Genomic DNA, 16,371 nt, shown 5'->3' on the forward strand with positions numbered 1-16,371 from the left:
TTTTTATGTCTCTAAAATATATGTTAATTCACATACTATAACTACTACAATACTTTGGGTATAAACAACAAGAATATAGTAAGAGTATATTAAGTTCAATTTTAATCGAAATGCCTTTCAAGACAACATATGTGATGTATATGAAACTTTCTACAACAAAATAAATCAATAATTTGTATTTCTTTGCTGGTGCTTAAGTGCAGAGGTTTAACAGCTGTGAGGAGGGGGGAGAAAAAACAGGGAAAGATGCTACAATAAACATCACAAATATTGATTGTACACCTTGAAATAATCAAATGTACTCTGAGGGATTTCTAGATGATGCTGCAAAAATGAAAAATCCAGAAATAAGACGTGAAAGCCCTTGTTGGCACGAGTGAAATGTGTGTGTGCGTGCACTGGCACGGCAGTTCCTGGGTTAGCCTTCAGTTGTAAGCCCGGCCTGGCAGCGCTTCTTCAAAGAACCTCACTCACGCTCGGCCATGCAATCGCCTTGACAGCTCCTGCCAGTAGGCGCTGTGAGGCAGGGGGGGGACTGACTATCTATTTATATGTTTGTGTGTGTGTGTGCTGGGTTTAAAACCACAATATGCATCGAGTTCTCTCAGTTTTCGACTCAAAGATCTTCCATAGCCAACATGTATGATGCAAAATATCAAGTCAGAGATGTATCTGTGCATGAAGCAGATTGTAGAGCAGCTAAACACCTCTGGTCAGTTCATCCCTGCTCTTTATCTGCAGCAGAGCATATTATTAGATTCAGGACAAGCCTCAGACCTCCCTCCCCCCCACACACAATGCCTCTCCAGCCCCCACGTTGCTGCAGTCTGTAATGGCCCGTCTACACTACAGGCATCAACAAATCTTGAAGCTGGGCGTGTTTAATAGGGCTGAATGATATGGTGTCATGGCGATAACCGCAATATGCGCATGCGCGATATTCACATCACAGGGACGTACGATTTTTTTTTTAGGACGTGCGATATTAAGTAAGTAAATTAACTCAAACACATCATGTTACAATTATTTTTGCTGCTTGCGACAAAAGGAAAACTTGTGCAGCTCTCATGTCAAGGGTACTTGAGTGAGTGACATGCAGGCTCTGCATGCACAGCAAACCACCAATCACAATCATTCTTGATCAGATCACAGCAGGCCCCACCCCGCTGGTTTGCAGACCATCAAAACACCGGTAAAAAATTAGCGAGGCACAGGAGGACAATACCGGCGAGAATGAAGATTTACTTCCAAAAAGAAAAGCAACATCTGCCATCTGGAACTTTTTTCACATTAACTCATTATCTCCCGCCATTAATTATGTCCTGAGCTGAGTGTCCTGATGTCCTGAGGACCATCAGCCCAGAATGCAATTGTCTATACATAATCAGGACAAAATATGTTTATAACATAATATATCATAATATGTGATATGTTTCCATGCTTCAATGTTCTTAAGGGCATTGTATGTGATTTCTAAGACTTCCCAAAAAGCATAATAGGGCCAATTAAAAAAAATATTGAATTATTATATGCTTGAATCTCCACAATATAATTAAATTGAAAGACTATAAATCATCACATTTAATTATCACCTAGCCTTAGTTAGCTAGCATTAGTAACATAATGAATCTGACTGACAAAGCTCTGTTTCATCCCATTAACACGTTTCTCTGCTTTACACCTCAGGGTTGGATTGACAACTTCAACGGGCCGAGTGGAGTCTTTATAGCCGTAAGTAAAAACGTTACCCTTAAATCTCAAAGCTTAAACACACAGACATGTTTTGGAGCTCTGGGACTAAGTGCTGTTCTGTAATCAGGCTGGAAAGGGGATCCTGCGCACCATGAGAGCTAACAACGACGCGGTGGCTGACCTGGTCCCCGTGGACATGGTCATCAACCTCACACTGGCTGCGGGCTGGTACACCGCTGTGCACAGGTTAGTGCACACCCAGTGCTATCATCTGACACGCTATGGTCCTCATATTAAAGGACAGATTCACAATTTGTAGGCTTATTACTAAATTACAGGGCGGCTTTTTTAATTGCAATGTTATCAAAATCGCAATATGGACTAGTGCAATATCCCAAATATCATGAGGCGCAATATTTGCCAAAATATGTAAAAATATCTAAATTAAATATTGTGGTACTACAGAAAGGTCAGTTAGTTACATCTAGCAAACTCCAGCTAGATTAGATTAGATGTGTTGTCCCCAGGGGGAAATTGGTTTTAACAGCACTATACATGTTCACAATATACATACTGTATATAAACAACAACAATAACCCAGACAACAACAGATAGCGACAGATAGTTATTGTTTACTATACTGCTCACATATGCATGCACATATTTATATATAGAATAGGTAACCTGATAGCAGTCTTTAATTTGATTTTATGATGTACATAACATATATGTCGTGTTAAATGTGTGTTATATGAAAAATGGGATGTGCATACAAACAGCTTATTTATCAGAATGTGACATACTTTTGATTATTAGTTCCATCATGGCCACAGTAAAATGTACTGGTAGAAGAGTTGTGAGCCTGTATTATCCTGATGTCACTGTTCTCTACAATGGTTAGGTTTGAAAGCCATTACACCTAAAGTAACATCTTTATTAAGTTCGAAACAATCAAATGAAGTGAAAAAGTTTTAAAGAAATGTAGTGGTGAGAGTCCAAGAGTTCAAACTGTGTCAAATCTCATACTAGCTATCTTTACTACAGCGTGTTTAAAGAGGAGCTGCAGCACCAACTTATGATGAGGAATTGGGTTGCCTCCAGGCTTCAACAGACATATTTGGAAGAAAAAAAACCGACTTTGGTTGATTAATAAATGATTAGGTGGGAGGGGGGGAATATTGAGGAAGTCATCAGCTAAAGATCCTAAATATTATTTAGCCAACTAGACAGGGATGGGAAAAATAATTAGAAAGTTGGTGGAAAGGAAAGAACGATTTGTATTTTAATAGGATCAGTTTAAAGGTTTTAGGGGGATGTGGGGGAGGGGAAATAATAGCTACAATGATGCTGAAAACATCTGGATGCCTAAATTACATTCAAACAAATGTATTTCATGAAAGAAAACATATATCATAATGCATAAACATGACTGCCTGTGATGTGATTATACCAGTGTTCATGTTCCTGACAACCTGTACTTATTTTCAGAAGGAAAACAGAAAAACAGAAAGATGAAAGTTAAGTATTTACTCTGAATTGGAAATGATGTGAAAAGATGAATCTAGCTTTCCCTCAGCCTACATGTTTATTCAGTATCTTTTTGGCACAGCTCTGCATGTGTTGTGTAACATACTCAATACTTAACTGTAATTGAAGGCACCTATAAAGCAACATAGTATCATAGCTTACTACTTGTTTAGTGCAGGAAATACAGTCTAATATGTATTTTATTGGCTTCTTTATGACCTTCCTCTCTCCCACTTTGCAGACCTAAATCAGCTCTGGTGTACAACTGCACCACCGGCGGCATCAACCCGTTCCACTGGGGACAGATTGGTACGTACAATAAGGTTGTCTTTCTTAAAGGAAGCACAGACCTGTTTGTGCAGGCGGGTCTTTATAGAGCTGTTTTGTCTGAGCCTGCTGGCATCCCATAATATTGTTGTCCCATTCATCATCATCTCCAATCAATACTTTGTGACTTAACTGCCCTGAGAAGTGGTTAAGTCCTGTAGTTTGTAGTCAGGGCTCCTGTGGAGAGGGTCTGCCCCCTGCTGGAAACACACAGAAGATGGGTCAGTGGGACATTTAAGAGGGGTTTTCCTTTCTTATATAAGCAGGTGCTCAATATATTAGCTTTTCTTTAAAGCTATGAGAAAAACTGGTTTGCAATTTCAATTAATGAGCTCAATTGTTTCCCTAAAATGTAAAAGGCATGTTTGAAAAGCAATGATTTGGCCATGAAACAATGTTTGGAACATCATATTGGTAGGAACCTGTTTTGGTTCATATCAACCTTAACGTTTTGAGCTGCAACCAGTAGAGCTAGATTTTTGTCAGCTGTCGGTCTACAAATATTTCACCACCTTTCGGCAGGGACAGTTGTCGCTGAAATTTGGCCTAGAGTCAAGGTGGGTTTGTGTGAATACATGAACATGTTTTGCATGTATGCAACACATGCTAATTTTAGCTCTACTTTACTATTGAAATTGGCAAAATAATACTAGCTTTTATAAAAAGTACATTAAACTTGCATAAGAAAAGTGTCTATGACTGTAGATACATGGACTTGTTCAATATGTAATGCATACGAACATATTTTTATCTGACTGAATTTCCCAGACATGGATTGTTGGACACAACATATTACAAATACTACAATACAATTATTTTGAATCACTGAAATTATTATGAAATTAACCCAATTCATGAAAAACACAACATAAAACATATATTTAAGCACATACAACTGTGTTTCCTGTGTACAGAAAAGTAAAACACTTGCACAGCAGATACAGTTGGATTAGAGGGCTGTGGATGTCAGGCTGGCGCGATGACAACAGACTCTCTCTTTCCCATTCCCTCTCAGATTAGCAAACATGCTCGCTCCACCGAGGAAATTGCTCCCAGATGGCTCGTAGCGGGATTGGGTCTCATCACTGTTATGAAAGAGAAAAACGTGAACTATAATCCCACCGGCCAAAATGAGAATTAGAAATGAAGCTAATCTAAAATGACGAGTGTTGTGACAGATAAAGGAGGATGTAGCTCCCTGTTGCAGAGAATTGTGGGAATGTTAGCCCTTTTTGTGTGGTGACTCTCCCAGACCTTGGAGGGTGACTGAAGGTTAGCAGCGAGGGGCCGGGCCACAGCTGGCTGTCACCTCGGATACGGTCATCTCTGCCCCTGCAACCACTACATATCTGTTGCCATGGAAACGAGTGGTGCAAGGCCTAGTTTGCGTGCCGTGTGTGATGTAATGTCTGAAGTCACATGGCTGCTTTCTGTTTCTGTTGATGGCTGCTGCTGGATTCTGGGAGGAGGTGGATGAGGGGGGGGGGGGGGTAATGCCAGGGGGGGGGGGGGGGAAGTCATTGTAAGGCTGATGAAATTCCCCCTAGATCCAGAGCTGGAAATCATGTTATGATTAAAGCCATGGTTCCTGGAAGTCGTGATCCCTGTGTAGAAACTGCAATTTGTGCATTTTCCCATTTCTTTGCTCCTGGTCAGTGGATGTTGATAACCTGGACCGTTCAGAGTTTTTTCCTCTTTATTACATCATGAGATCCAAGATCACTGCTCGCCCTAGTCATTGTTGCATCTCAAATATTACCATTACAAGCTAAAACAAAATCCATAAATATCTGGATAAAAACATATTTTAACCACTGCACAATATTATTGCAACTTTTATTTCCTAATCCAAACAAATATGGATGACAGGAATCACATACCCCCATGCAAAACTTTCACAATGTATTATTCATGTCCGGTATTGGATTATTTGGATATTTCCTGGCCATTCGGAACAAAAACTAAGAAAAAGTTGGATTTTAAAGAAATAGGTCAAAAGTATTTTTTTATGGTACAAAAGATTCCGTCTGAGACAAATACTGTATTTTTATTTGAATAATTCACCTTTTGCAGAGCACCACGTGATGTCGTCTTTCAAGAGGAACCCTCTGGAGCAGGCTTTCCGCCGGCCCAACGCCAACATCACCTCCAACTACCTGATGAACCAGTACTGGATCCTGGTCAGCCACAAGTTCCCCGCCCTCATCTACGACTTCGTGCTGCGCCTCTCTGGACAGAAGCCGCAGTAAGACTCGCCACAATCTGTCATACTTGAAATCTAAAGAGAAGTTCAAGTGTGTAGTGACATTTTACCCCTTCTCATGATTCAGGATGATGCGCATCTTCAACCGTCTGCACAAAGCCATCGGCCTGCTGGAGTACTTCAGCAGTCAGGACTGGGAGTGGAACTCGGAGAACATGAGCATGCTGATGAGCCAGCTCACCCCAGAGGACAGGAGGGTATGCTTATCCACAAACACACTACCACTTTGGGCCAAATAATTTACCTCCTGAGCTTATTGAGGAACCAGATTGCTTGATCCAGTCTGAATATGTATATTTACTTCATCTAACGCCACTTGAAGTTGTTATTAACCTCCTCCTACCCATTGAATGCAGGTTACAACTTAGTGAAAGAGATACAGTGAAAGGAAATTAGTTACTAAACATATATTTTACCACATTTCAGAGGGTATTATGGTACTTTAAAATGTATTACATTTCTAGTTATTTAGCAAATTAAGGTATTCAGGCAGAGCGTGAATACTTGCTATAGATAGAACTACCTAGGCGTACATAAAGTAGTTAAAACTGGCTCCACAATTACACAATACAATATTGTGTATATCATATAGGTTAATGCCTTAGTCATAAGAATTTAATAACATAGATTTAACTAAACAGAATTCTGGGCCATTGTCCAAAAGACAAGTTTTACTTATGAGATAATGCTAAACTTTTATTTACCTATTTTCATAGTGTGGTATTGCTACTTTCAAGTAAATTATGTTCTTGCCCCCTATAAACAGATTTATGCATGATTTATTTAACCTTATTATGATTAAGAGAAAAAGCCATTTAGGGAATATTCCATCTGCTCTTATTTGAATGGTATTATTGGGTCTATTGCTCCATCTAGTGAGGGATAGTGGGATTTCATTTTAAAGTTCAATTACAAATGACACAGTATCTTTGGTCTTGCCTTTGTCTCAGGACTTCTTAAACTTCTGTTCTATCTTGCAGACATTTAACTTTGATGTGCGGCAGCTGAACTGGCCTGAGTACATCGAGAATTACTGCATCGGCACCAAGAAGTACGTCCTGAATGAAGACATGTCTGACATTCCTGCTGCCAGGCAGCATCTGAGGAAGTAAGTCAACAAGACAATGCAACAGAAATAAAACAGGACAAGAAGCCTGTTATAGCAAGTGTGCCACTAACATCAGAAACAAAAATAAATATAAGATCTAGACATTTTTCATCAACATTTTTCCTCTCTCTTTCCCAGACTGAGGAACATCCGCTACACCTTCAACACCCTGTTGGTGGTTTTCATCTGGAGAGTTTTTATCGCCCGTTCCCAGATGGCCAGAAACATCTGGTACTTTGTGGTCAGCCTCTGTTTCAAGTTCCTGTCTTACTTCCGCGCATCCAGCACCATAACCAAGTGAGTGTTCCTCATCTCTTCAAGGCAGAGACGGCCGCCCTGGCCTTTAGCTGTCAGCAGGATGCAACATTTGAGACTCCGACCGTCCGTCAAGGACACTCTGAATCCTCCTTTGTGTGTGGATCAGCTGGGGGCTCTCTACAGGTGGGAGGCTGCAGTCGTATGAAGCACTCTAAGGAGAGAAAAGAGGTCTACTAGCCATGAATAATTTGTCTCGTTTGGAAATCTATCATCAGTACCTGCACCGTTCACTCACCAGAATCCGTCCCAAAAAGTATTCATCTTGTTCCTACAGTTTCCTTCTCAACGTGAACACCAATTATATATGCAACAATAAGTCTTTTGTGTGCCGTCCATTTTCTTTTCCACATCGTTGTTTCCATCCACTTGAATCTAGCTTCATTGCCTTGCCTTATTATTATTTGTTCATACTTGAAATATGGCAGAGCCTCACTGGAGGATGATTTCTCTAAGATTTGTTTGGTTCTCTGCAGTTTAACTGTGGGGAAATCCAATTCCTCTCTTTACTACGCAAGTGATTTTGATCTCTATCTTACATTATGTGTATCTACTGCCTTTCTAAGATTACACCTTAAAAACTAACTGGTTATCCATCTCAAGTCTCTAAACTGAGACAAGTATTACATCTAAATTCCGACTATACAGTTCAAGACAACAGTATCATTAAATAAACCAAAAAATATATATCTGTCTCCATTATTTACTATCACGAAGATAATGTTCATATGTCTTTGAACATAAACCATGTTTGTTTGAATGCTCATCTGTTTGTACAGCAGTTTGTACTGAAACTAAGTTTACTACTTTTACATCTTTATACTTGAGTCAAAGTCTGATATATGTGGTAGACCTTGGCAGTGTAATATATATAAATAAGAGTACATCAGAGTTGAGTTTATTTGTTTAGCTCTTTACAGGTGGAAAAACATTTGAATTAAAATTAAGTTATAGTAGTTAGCAATTCCAAATAAAATTCTGAAAGACATAATGATGATATAGAAGAACCAAAATTAAGAAGTCCAAGGAATGGGTCCAGTACAATATCAGTGATTTACATGTCCGAGATTGTGGGTTAGAGGACCAAGCTTAGAGCAGGCAACTTAGCGGAGTAGAGAGTGGGGTCATTTGATCAAAATGGAGACCTAACCCCAAGTTGTGCCGCCTGTAAATTAGCTTTACATTTGAGTCACAGCGTTTATTTCTCTTTCAACTAATTACAGAGCTGTTGAAAAACAGAGTTTTATAAAAAAAAACATTGCAGGGTATTTATTTATTAGAGAAATGTCCTGATCTGTGATGCTTTTACATGAGGCACAAGCTGGTGTTGTACCTTAGGTAACAGCCAAACAAAATGTATATGCAATGTTAAGATAAGGAAACTTTTGACTGAAGATTTGTTTTAGTTCTTGAGGCAGGCCTCTTGTTACTGAAAAGGTAATTAGGTCTGTTAAATATATCAAAGAAAGATCGTACTTTTAGAAAACTGCTGCTTTAAACACCTACTGCAGCAACTTTATTTGTGTAAGAAAAGTAAGATATGTTCTGCTTTTGAACAGCTAGTGAACAGGACAGAGAATGGAAGCATTATTACGAGTTCTTGCAATACAGAGTTAAGTGTCATCTGCATAAGAGTTAGAATTCATGCTGAATATTCTGCCGAACAGAAGAAGTGAAAAGTAGTGGACTAAATATGGAGCCTTGAGGTACGCCATACCTACCCTGATGTGGACTACTATTTTAAGCAAGACAAATTGTGACCTATTTGTTAGTCTAGACCTAAATCACAAATGTACTAGGTTATAAACAAAGGATTTAAAATCCCTCATGGTGTTGAATCAATGACCCAAGTTTGGAAGACCTGTAAATAGTTGAAGTTCATTTTATTCTTTTAAACTACCAAACATTTTATTTGACTATTGATCTTTGCTTGGTGAGAGTCTTCACAGGATTCCACCACAGAGCTTCCTACAGAGTCTACCAAAAGTGTTAAATGTGACAGGCAAGTCCGTGTTTTACTAAACATGAGAAAACTATGTTGTTTTGTATGTGGCTTGACTCTTGACCGAATACAAATGCATAACAGTTACGAGCCTAAATGGGAGAAAAAGGGACACAACTTAATAAATGTTTATGCAAAGCCCATGTCTGTGGTGTATTCATGGTAACTGTACTCTGAAATTTAGACCGAGATAATCACCCAGAATGTCAGCAGTCATTTCAGTGGTATCATAACAGTTCTTACAATGTTGTTTTAAGGGTTGTGTTGCTCTCCTGTATGTGTTTTACAAAACAATGGGCTGACTTTGCAAATGCAGAGCTCTTTAACTGTATGGAACAAACAACAGAAATACATAACTAAATTGTTAACTGCATGATGATGTCATTTGAAAAAATGTTTGATCACCTTTATTCTGAAATGACTTTAACACAAGACCTCATTCTTTTGTAAATATGTAAACTTTAATGGACTGAATGGCAGCCAAACAATCAGCGTATATGATATTACAACACATGGACAGAAAGTCTACAACTTTTCTAAACAAACCCATCACAGGAAAGGAAGGTAATCGTGTTTTTAAAAGAAACACAAGTATGACTCATGCATTCACGGGAAATACATTTTCCTAAAGTGCAATTATCTTATGTAAACTTTACCATTTGTCAGTCAACAGCACAGATCATTTAGACTGTTTTGTAGAAAACACAATGATATGACATCGATGACGTTATTTAACAATGGCCTAAAGCCTGCTCACAGAGAAACAGTTACTCCTGGAGGACTGCTTCAGCCAACAAAGGAGTCTGGTGATTGTTAAGATTGTTCATCTCGTTGTGTAGCTGCACCTCCTAGAATAAGTTTCAGTACAGGTAAGTCTATCAGTAATGAAGATTGTTTATGTGGCAACATGTATTTTGTATTAAAGACTCACCTCTCTTCTGTAGACTCCAAGTTTGAGGCGACAGCAAATAACGTCAAAAAAGAGGCCAACAAGCCCATGAAGCATGCCTTTAGGAGAGAGGAACAGACAACGATAAATAGATCGATTCGGACACGTTTTAGGTCAACACAAGATTATCAATTATTTTCTATATGCAGCTGTTTTACTTTTAATTTAAAAGCTCCAGGATGATGTCCCATATATGACTTATGTTGCAGGCCTTCCTCCTATGTGACATTGTTGCTCTACATAAGCTCTAAGATGCTTATGATTTACATGAGAAAAAGTTTCTTGCAGGATGTTTCTAAAATATGTTTTTATCATCTGAAAACAGGTAAAAAAGGTTTTGGAAGTTGAAGATCTTAGTTTTGATCTGGATCATTTTGACATGACTGTAATAAAACATAAATGTTCTAACGGATAATATATGCACTTGTAAACCCACCTGAAAGAAAATATGAATGCTGTTAGTCCTATTTATCACATGTGGTTTCTTCAGCCTATTATGGCTTAAATTAGTATTACAATAACAAACTAAATGACCCTGACAAATAGAGCCCTGTTTTCATAGATTTATAAAACAAATAATAGGTCATTCAGAAATATAATTCTTTGCAAAACCTTTTTTCACTCGCTCTTAAGTCATAGAAACAGGAGAAATGGATGACAAGATGATGAATAAATGTGATTGCAGTTAAACAGACTTGCCTGTGGTGGAGAAAATACCCCCGATTATGCCGCACAGACGCACCAGGAACTGCCAGAGAGGCATGTGCTGCTCGCTGACCGTCACCATCAGAGAGCTGGTGTCGTACTTGATGAAGATGCCGGAGACACCGTGACTGCCCGTTGCGTGGTTTATCACCCGCTCCTTGGAAACAGATGGCATGATGGTTAGTGGTATCCTGAGTTTCCCTTTGTTTCTTCATCCTCTGTTCTATATGCTTCTTTGTAATGGGCTTTAATGACTCTTCACCCACCCGCTCAGTCACAGAGAACTGGTGTGTGTCGGCAGATATCTTGTATGTGTTCAGTCTGGTTGGAACCACTGTGATGAAATACTGGAACATCTGGTTATCTGCAGGAAACACGCCACCAGAAATAATGCATGAAAAAACCTCAATATTTAAAAAATGTCTATCAATTTCAAGAGGTAAAAAAAGGTTAGTTAAAGAGACTCATAATGAAACTTAATTATCTGATCAAAGTGCTTACAATAAAGGCAACCTCTTTCCAATAATCTACTAAGCAGTGATCCACCAAGGTGAGCAAAGGACCATTTGAGTTAACTCATGATCAGATAAATGTCTCAACGTGTCATTAATTTAGCAGGAAACGCCATCAAATGTTTTATCCTTTCCTACCTCTTGGTACATAACAGTAACTTACGGTTATAGGTGATTTTCTCTGTGCCGTCCAGAGGATTGATGATGCCCGGTATCTCCTCCCCGAAAGATAAATGGTCAATCCGATGGGAGAAGTTGTACGCTGTAATGCAAAGACGAGAGGAAGCTCAGGTTCAATCAAGGTGAGAATCACAAAAAAAGCTCAATTTGAACCTGGAAATAATGCACTCTGCACTGGATATAGTTGCTGTTTGTCTACACATCGTTCAATACAATTCCGAATAATAATAACATCTAAAAATGCACCATTTATTAGTATCAATGAAGGTCAAATTGTCTTGCATATTCTTTCAAATGAAATGCCCTGTGCCTGTGTGTCATCTCTACTTTCAAATGTAGTTTGGACCAAGAGTAGATTACTAAAACAATTGTACTGTTAAGAGAATGTAAAGAAAACATATGCAAGCATAATTAGAAAGAGTTACTCACTATCATGGCTGACAAAAGCTGCAATGTGGGCATGACCCTGTGGATGGTGAATGGGCCTGAAAAACACAAATTAGTATTAAAATGTCAACAAAAGCTTTATAATATAGCATAATATCTATGCCTGTTTTTCATAGCTCAGCAAATTCTACAGCTGGATCATGGTCAGAAATTAATGAACGTTCTCTAGTTTCATACTTTCCGACAGTTACGTGTAGGTTTCCTGCCACCTTGTTGACGTAGACATGCCCGTGTACCCTGCAAGCATTCAGTGGCTCTATAGAGGCATACTCCCTGTAGCAAAAACACACAATTATTCAGAACATAATTTGACACTTAAACGCACCAGATGACGTTGTGATGTAGTGTGGTATCATGGGAGTTTGGAGCAAAAGGGACCAATGTAATGTATGTCCCTAGGTCTAAGAATTGTTAAACACTTTTAGAATACCTTTAATTGCTTATCAGCCACACACCTAACAGGCTGCACAATATTTGCATATAGTATAAAACAAAAAAGAGCTTGTTTGCATGTGACTGACCGGGGGGGCAGGGCAGTGGGACCGCCTTTGAGGAGACTTTTGTAAAGGACTTCCTGAAGAGCATGTTCCTCTCTCAGCCTGTTCTGTATGAGAAGCAACGTCCTGAGGACAAACACAAGAGTGGCAACGTGTACACTGTCGGAATGAAAACTCAAACTACACTTCAACTAGATCTGAACTGTATATAACTATTCCAGTTTTTCTAGAAAGCTTTAAAAACATGTTCTTCTTTCTTTTTCAGTATGCATGCAAATGTATCACCTTAAATACACGTTTAAAATAACTGAAAATGAAATCAATGTATTGTTTTCAGACACAACAAGACTTTTATAACACTTCCTGTTCTCCCATTTCCCTGTCTGATGTCATGACAGCTTACCTTTGCCACATTCTCTGTTGTGGAGTCAGATCAAAAATAACCTGAACAAACACAAAGAATACACTTTGGAAAAGCCACATCTTAATAATGCTTCTGCAAAAAGAACAAACACAGAATTAAACTTGACCTCATGTTTGGAGACATGCTTCACTCACAGGCTCGTACTGGAGGCCGTTGGATGTGATCATGGTCTCAGCCAGGTCCAGAATATCTGCTCCAACATCTGCAATCACGGTCATCAAATGCATGCATGACGTGACATATTTTCACCATTTATGATAAAGAGGGCGGGATACTCACGCTGGCATTTCATGGCAGCTGTGATGTCGATGTTTATTCTCAATTTACTGCGAATGATGAAAAAGAAGAGGGGGAATAATATTTGTCATGTCACTTTTTCATGTGATAATTTAACAGCTCTGGAAGTAAGCTTACCTGGAATAATCCTTATCAACTTCATATTCATACTTCATCCAAGTGTCTCTATAAACAAAGAACTCGAAGAAAGCCAGAAGAGCCATGGCACCGAAAGCAATCAGCGACACTGTGAGTGAGACGAAGAGGGTTACTGTTAATAGTGTCTGTATGGTGTTGTTGTCTTTCTGTTTTCAGAGGAGTGTCCACCTGTTCCTCCAGAGGCTGAGGTCTCCACGTGGCTTTCTGACACCTTTGGAAAGGCGTCCAGCTCTCTCACCAGGGTCAGGGCTTTCCTCTGAGACAGACGCCTCATCTTCAGGTTCAGGGATGCTCTCCACCTCCTGAATCATAACATCAGTGTTATATTCAGGAGCCCTGTCTGTAACCTTTTATAAAGGTTTAAATTATGATACAATTAACATGTTATTAAGTCATGCAAATTCAACCATGTATGTTCTTTCTACATTTGAATTGTTCGGTAACACCAATGCTTGTTACAGATGAAGACATTGAAACACACTGTTCTTTAGTAGCCATTCTGATTTATTATTAAACAATGTTTAAAATGTCCCTACAGAACGTAGGCCCTATTAATACACTTTACATCTGTATATAAGCACTGTAATACTAATGCAAAAAGATAGATACAAATGAATACAAATATTAGGTTTCTTTACAGTCAATATTCAGATCCATATGCTGCAAAACAGTATTAACAGTAGAGATGTTTCATGTCAATATATTACCATCATCATAAAGCAGCACAGCCTTCACAATAACATTCATTTATAATAACTCTTACCTCTTTAATCATCTACTCAGAGGTTAAATCGCACCACAGGATCCCTGGAAGCCATTATCATTCAGTTATGTTCGGCTGTATGACTCTGACTAATATTACATCCACGGTCTGCGCTCACGCGGACAGGTGGGCGGACCTGCGTCTTCCTTGTTTGGGTAAATATGACGTCGGTGAGTGCGAACCTGGTGCGAACTGAAGCATGCGCGCCCCGTGCACCGTGAACGCGCAGGTAGCAATGTCGCCGTTCTAACACGGGGTGTCGCTTTGATACTGAAACCTGAAACCGATGCCCTTTTTTGTAGAACTATGTGTAGTAGTTTGTTAACATAAACTGTTAAAATAAAGTACAATTACATATCTTGTAATATACTATTATTTAACACAATATGATACAGTATAATATACCAGATTTTTAGATTGCTAATACTCTTGCAGAGGTGGGAGAAGTAGCCTACTCGCTTGAGTACAAGAGTGTAGGAATACTCTGTTACAATAAAAGTCCTGCATTCAAAATGTTACTGAAGTAAAAGTACAAAGTATTGGCATCAAAATATACCAAAAAAATACCTCAAAATTGTACTTCAGTACAGTACTTGAGTAAATGTACTGATTTACTTTACACCACATACTCTAGTAGCCTACTTTTTCTTCTGAATACTTCTTTCACCAGTGCATTTAGCACAGACTCAATATCAAAATACTTTTGAGGATTGGTTAACTTTGCATTATTTTGCATTGTCTTTAGTTATTGTTTTCTCACTTTTCACTCTCTATATCTCAATTGTTCTACTCGCTGATATTTAGAGCATATGTTAAAATGGTTGTGTGTAAAGCAATGGTTTTATATCACTTGTGCTTTTGGACTATTTGCAAATACAACAACAGTTTATGTAATGCAGTATTTTTTTGGTAAGCACACCAGCTTTGAAACTACCTGAATAGTCAGTGAATAAAGTCAGACAAGAGGAGTGTTTGTTTTATATATGTATAGATTATCCTTGTTTGCAGAGAAACCCAAAGCCAACACAGCAGACTTTTGTTAATATGACTTCCAGCCTAGTTTACATATTTTAACATGGAATTAATTTAACTTTCTTTTTGTAAACTGTAGTGTAATGTGTATTCGACTTTGTCCTGTAGAAACAGACAGTACATGTTTGGAACTTTATCAGATAAATCAATCAAGTAGTGTAATAACATATGACTGTAAAGCACTGATAATGTTTTTAGGTGAAATAAACTGGCCAGTTCACAGTTAGTAATCACATTATGTCTATGGCCATTCATCTGCAGTGACACTAACAACATATGTCCTCCACTTATAAAGGACAATTGACTTCCAGGAGAAGTATTTACAGGCGTATGTTGGAACTGCACACCAGAAATGAAGTTGCTGCTCACACTGACAAGATAAACCCTTGTGAAGACAAGATAATGTTTGACTACGACAAACTGGTTCAGCATGCTATTATCACCATGAGGACAAAGGACATGTGTATGCCTCGCTGCAGGCTGAGGATGCATCAAAGAAACAACTCAGATGTGCAGATGAACTGTGTGAAGCACATGTGTGTACTCTGCAGTGAGTGTCTGCATGCACCAGGCCTGCTTGTCTATGCAGAACAGCACAGATGGGCGTGTTGGGGGATGGGTGCTGTCAGCTCACAGATCAAGCTGTGGGTCGGTGGTCCCATTGCTATTCAGCACACAAGCACGTAGGGCATGTCAGACACGCTCCATGGAGACATACCAGGGATGGATATTGTGTTTTGGTTATGCTATTTGGCAGTGTATTGGTTCAGAATTTTCACTTTTTTTCCCCGCTTTTTTTAAGATATATGAAAATGATAACTCTGCCACTTAGCAAATATTCTGCTGATATAGCAGTTTTGGATTGTTAAAAAAAATTATGATTTATTTCCCTTAACATCACATCACCTGCCTGATAAATCAGTGCTGATGCAGCACACTTTGCCAACAACATATATTTTATATATATTTTTGTTTCCTTAAAATGTTGGCATTGCTTTTATGGCTCAAATAATACTTTACAAACATACTTTTAAATGACTGTGCCTCAATGCAAATTCATATATGTCTATTATCAATAACAATTTAAGATAACACGTTTTGTAGGGTCCTCAAGGGTTGTAATGGTTAAATAAATACATCCACTGATTCTCAATGTATTTTTAAGTATACATTTTAAATCACATATTTCTCAT

The 16,371-nt window shown here is 38.6% G+C and overlaps 2 protein-coding genes across 5 annotated transcripts in view; one reads left to right on the top strand and one right to left on the bottom strand.

Annotated features, from left to right (window-relative positions):
* Nucleotides 1-9,372, top strand: part of si:dkey-97m3.1 (fatty acyl-CoA reductase 1) — a 51,219-nt gene extending 41,847 nt beyond the window's left edge. The window contains exons 6-13 of the mRNA XM_034235842.1: nt 1,687-1,731; nt 1,820-1,938; nt 3,181-3,210; nt 3,461-3,528; nt 5,620-5,791; nt 5,877-6,006; nt 6,790-6,917; nt 7,056-9,372. Coding sequence (XP_034091733.1) covers nt 1,687-1,731; nt 1,820-1,938; nt 3,181-3,210; nt 3,461-3,528; nt 5,620-5,791; nt 5,877-6,006; nt 6,790-6,917; nt 7,056-7,218 — 855 coding nt within the window. The 3' untranslated portion in view covers nt 7,219-9,372. The remainder of the gene's footprint in view (nt 1-1,686; nt 1,732-1,819; nt 1,939-3,180; nt 3,211-3,460; nt 3,529-5,619; nt 5,792-5,876; nt 6,007-6,789; nt 6,918-7,055) is intronic.
* A 301-nt stretch (nt 9,373-9,673) lies between these two features.
* On the bottom strand, nt 9,674-14,274 carry LOC117559164 (endoplasmic reticulum-Golgi intermediate compartment protein 2-like). Of its 4 annotated transcripts, none has more exons than XM_034235846.1 (14): nt 14,147-14,274; nt 13,622-13,685; nt 13,363-13,471; nt 13,228-13,274; nt 13,083-13,150; nt 12,928-12,968; nt 12,549-12,650; nt 12,205-12,300; nt 12,010-12,065; nt 11,564-11,662; nt 11,155-11,252; nt 10,883-11,045; nt 10,166-10,242; nt 9,674-10,082 (listed from the first exon to the last, which is right to left on the bottom strand). In XM_034235846.1, the coding sequence occupies exons 1-14, from the start codon at nt 14,156-14,158 to the stop codon at nt 10,002-10,004; spliced, it is 1,113 nt and encodes a 370-aa protein (XP_034091737.1). In that variant the 5' UTR covers nt 14,159-14,274; the 3' UTR covers nt 9,674-10,001. The 4 variants fall into 4 exon arrangements, with proteins under 4 accessions (XP_034091737.1, XP_034091735.1, XP_034091734.1 ...); XM_034235844.1 differs by having other exon boundaries at nt 13,552-13,685; XM_034235843.1 differs by having other exon boundaries at nt 13,622-13,730; nt 14,147-14,265.
* Between the last annotated feature and the right edge of the window lie 2,097 nt (nt 14,275-16,371).

The sequence above is a fragment of the Gymnodraco acuticeps genome, unplaced genomic scaffold (genome assembly GCF_902827175.1).
Source record: "Gymnodraco acuticeps unplaced genomic scaffold, fGymAcu1.1, whole genome shotgun sequence".
NCBI classification, from domain to species: domain Eukaryota; kingdom Metazoa; phylum Chordata; class Actinopteri; order Perciformes; family Bathydraconidae; genus Gymnodraco; species Gymnodraco acuticeps.

Bases quoted from the DNA above. Each gene is read 5' to 3' on its own strand.
- LOC117559164 (XM_034235843.1), bottom strand. The intron at 12,969-13,082 runs GTGAGTGAAGCA...GTGTTTGTTCAG, and splicing joins ACGGCCTCCAGTACGAGCCT to GTTATTTTTGATCTGACTCC. The intron at 11,663-12,009 runs GTGAGTAACTCT...TTTGCATTACAG, and splicing joins AGCTTTTGTCAGCCATGATA to CGTACAACTTCTCCCATCGG.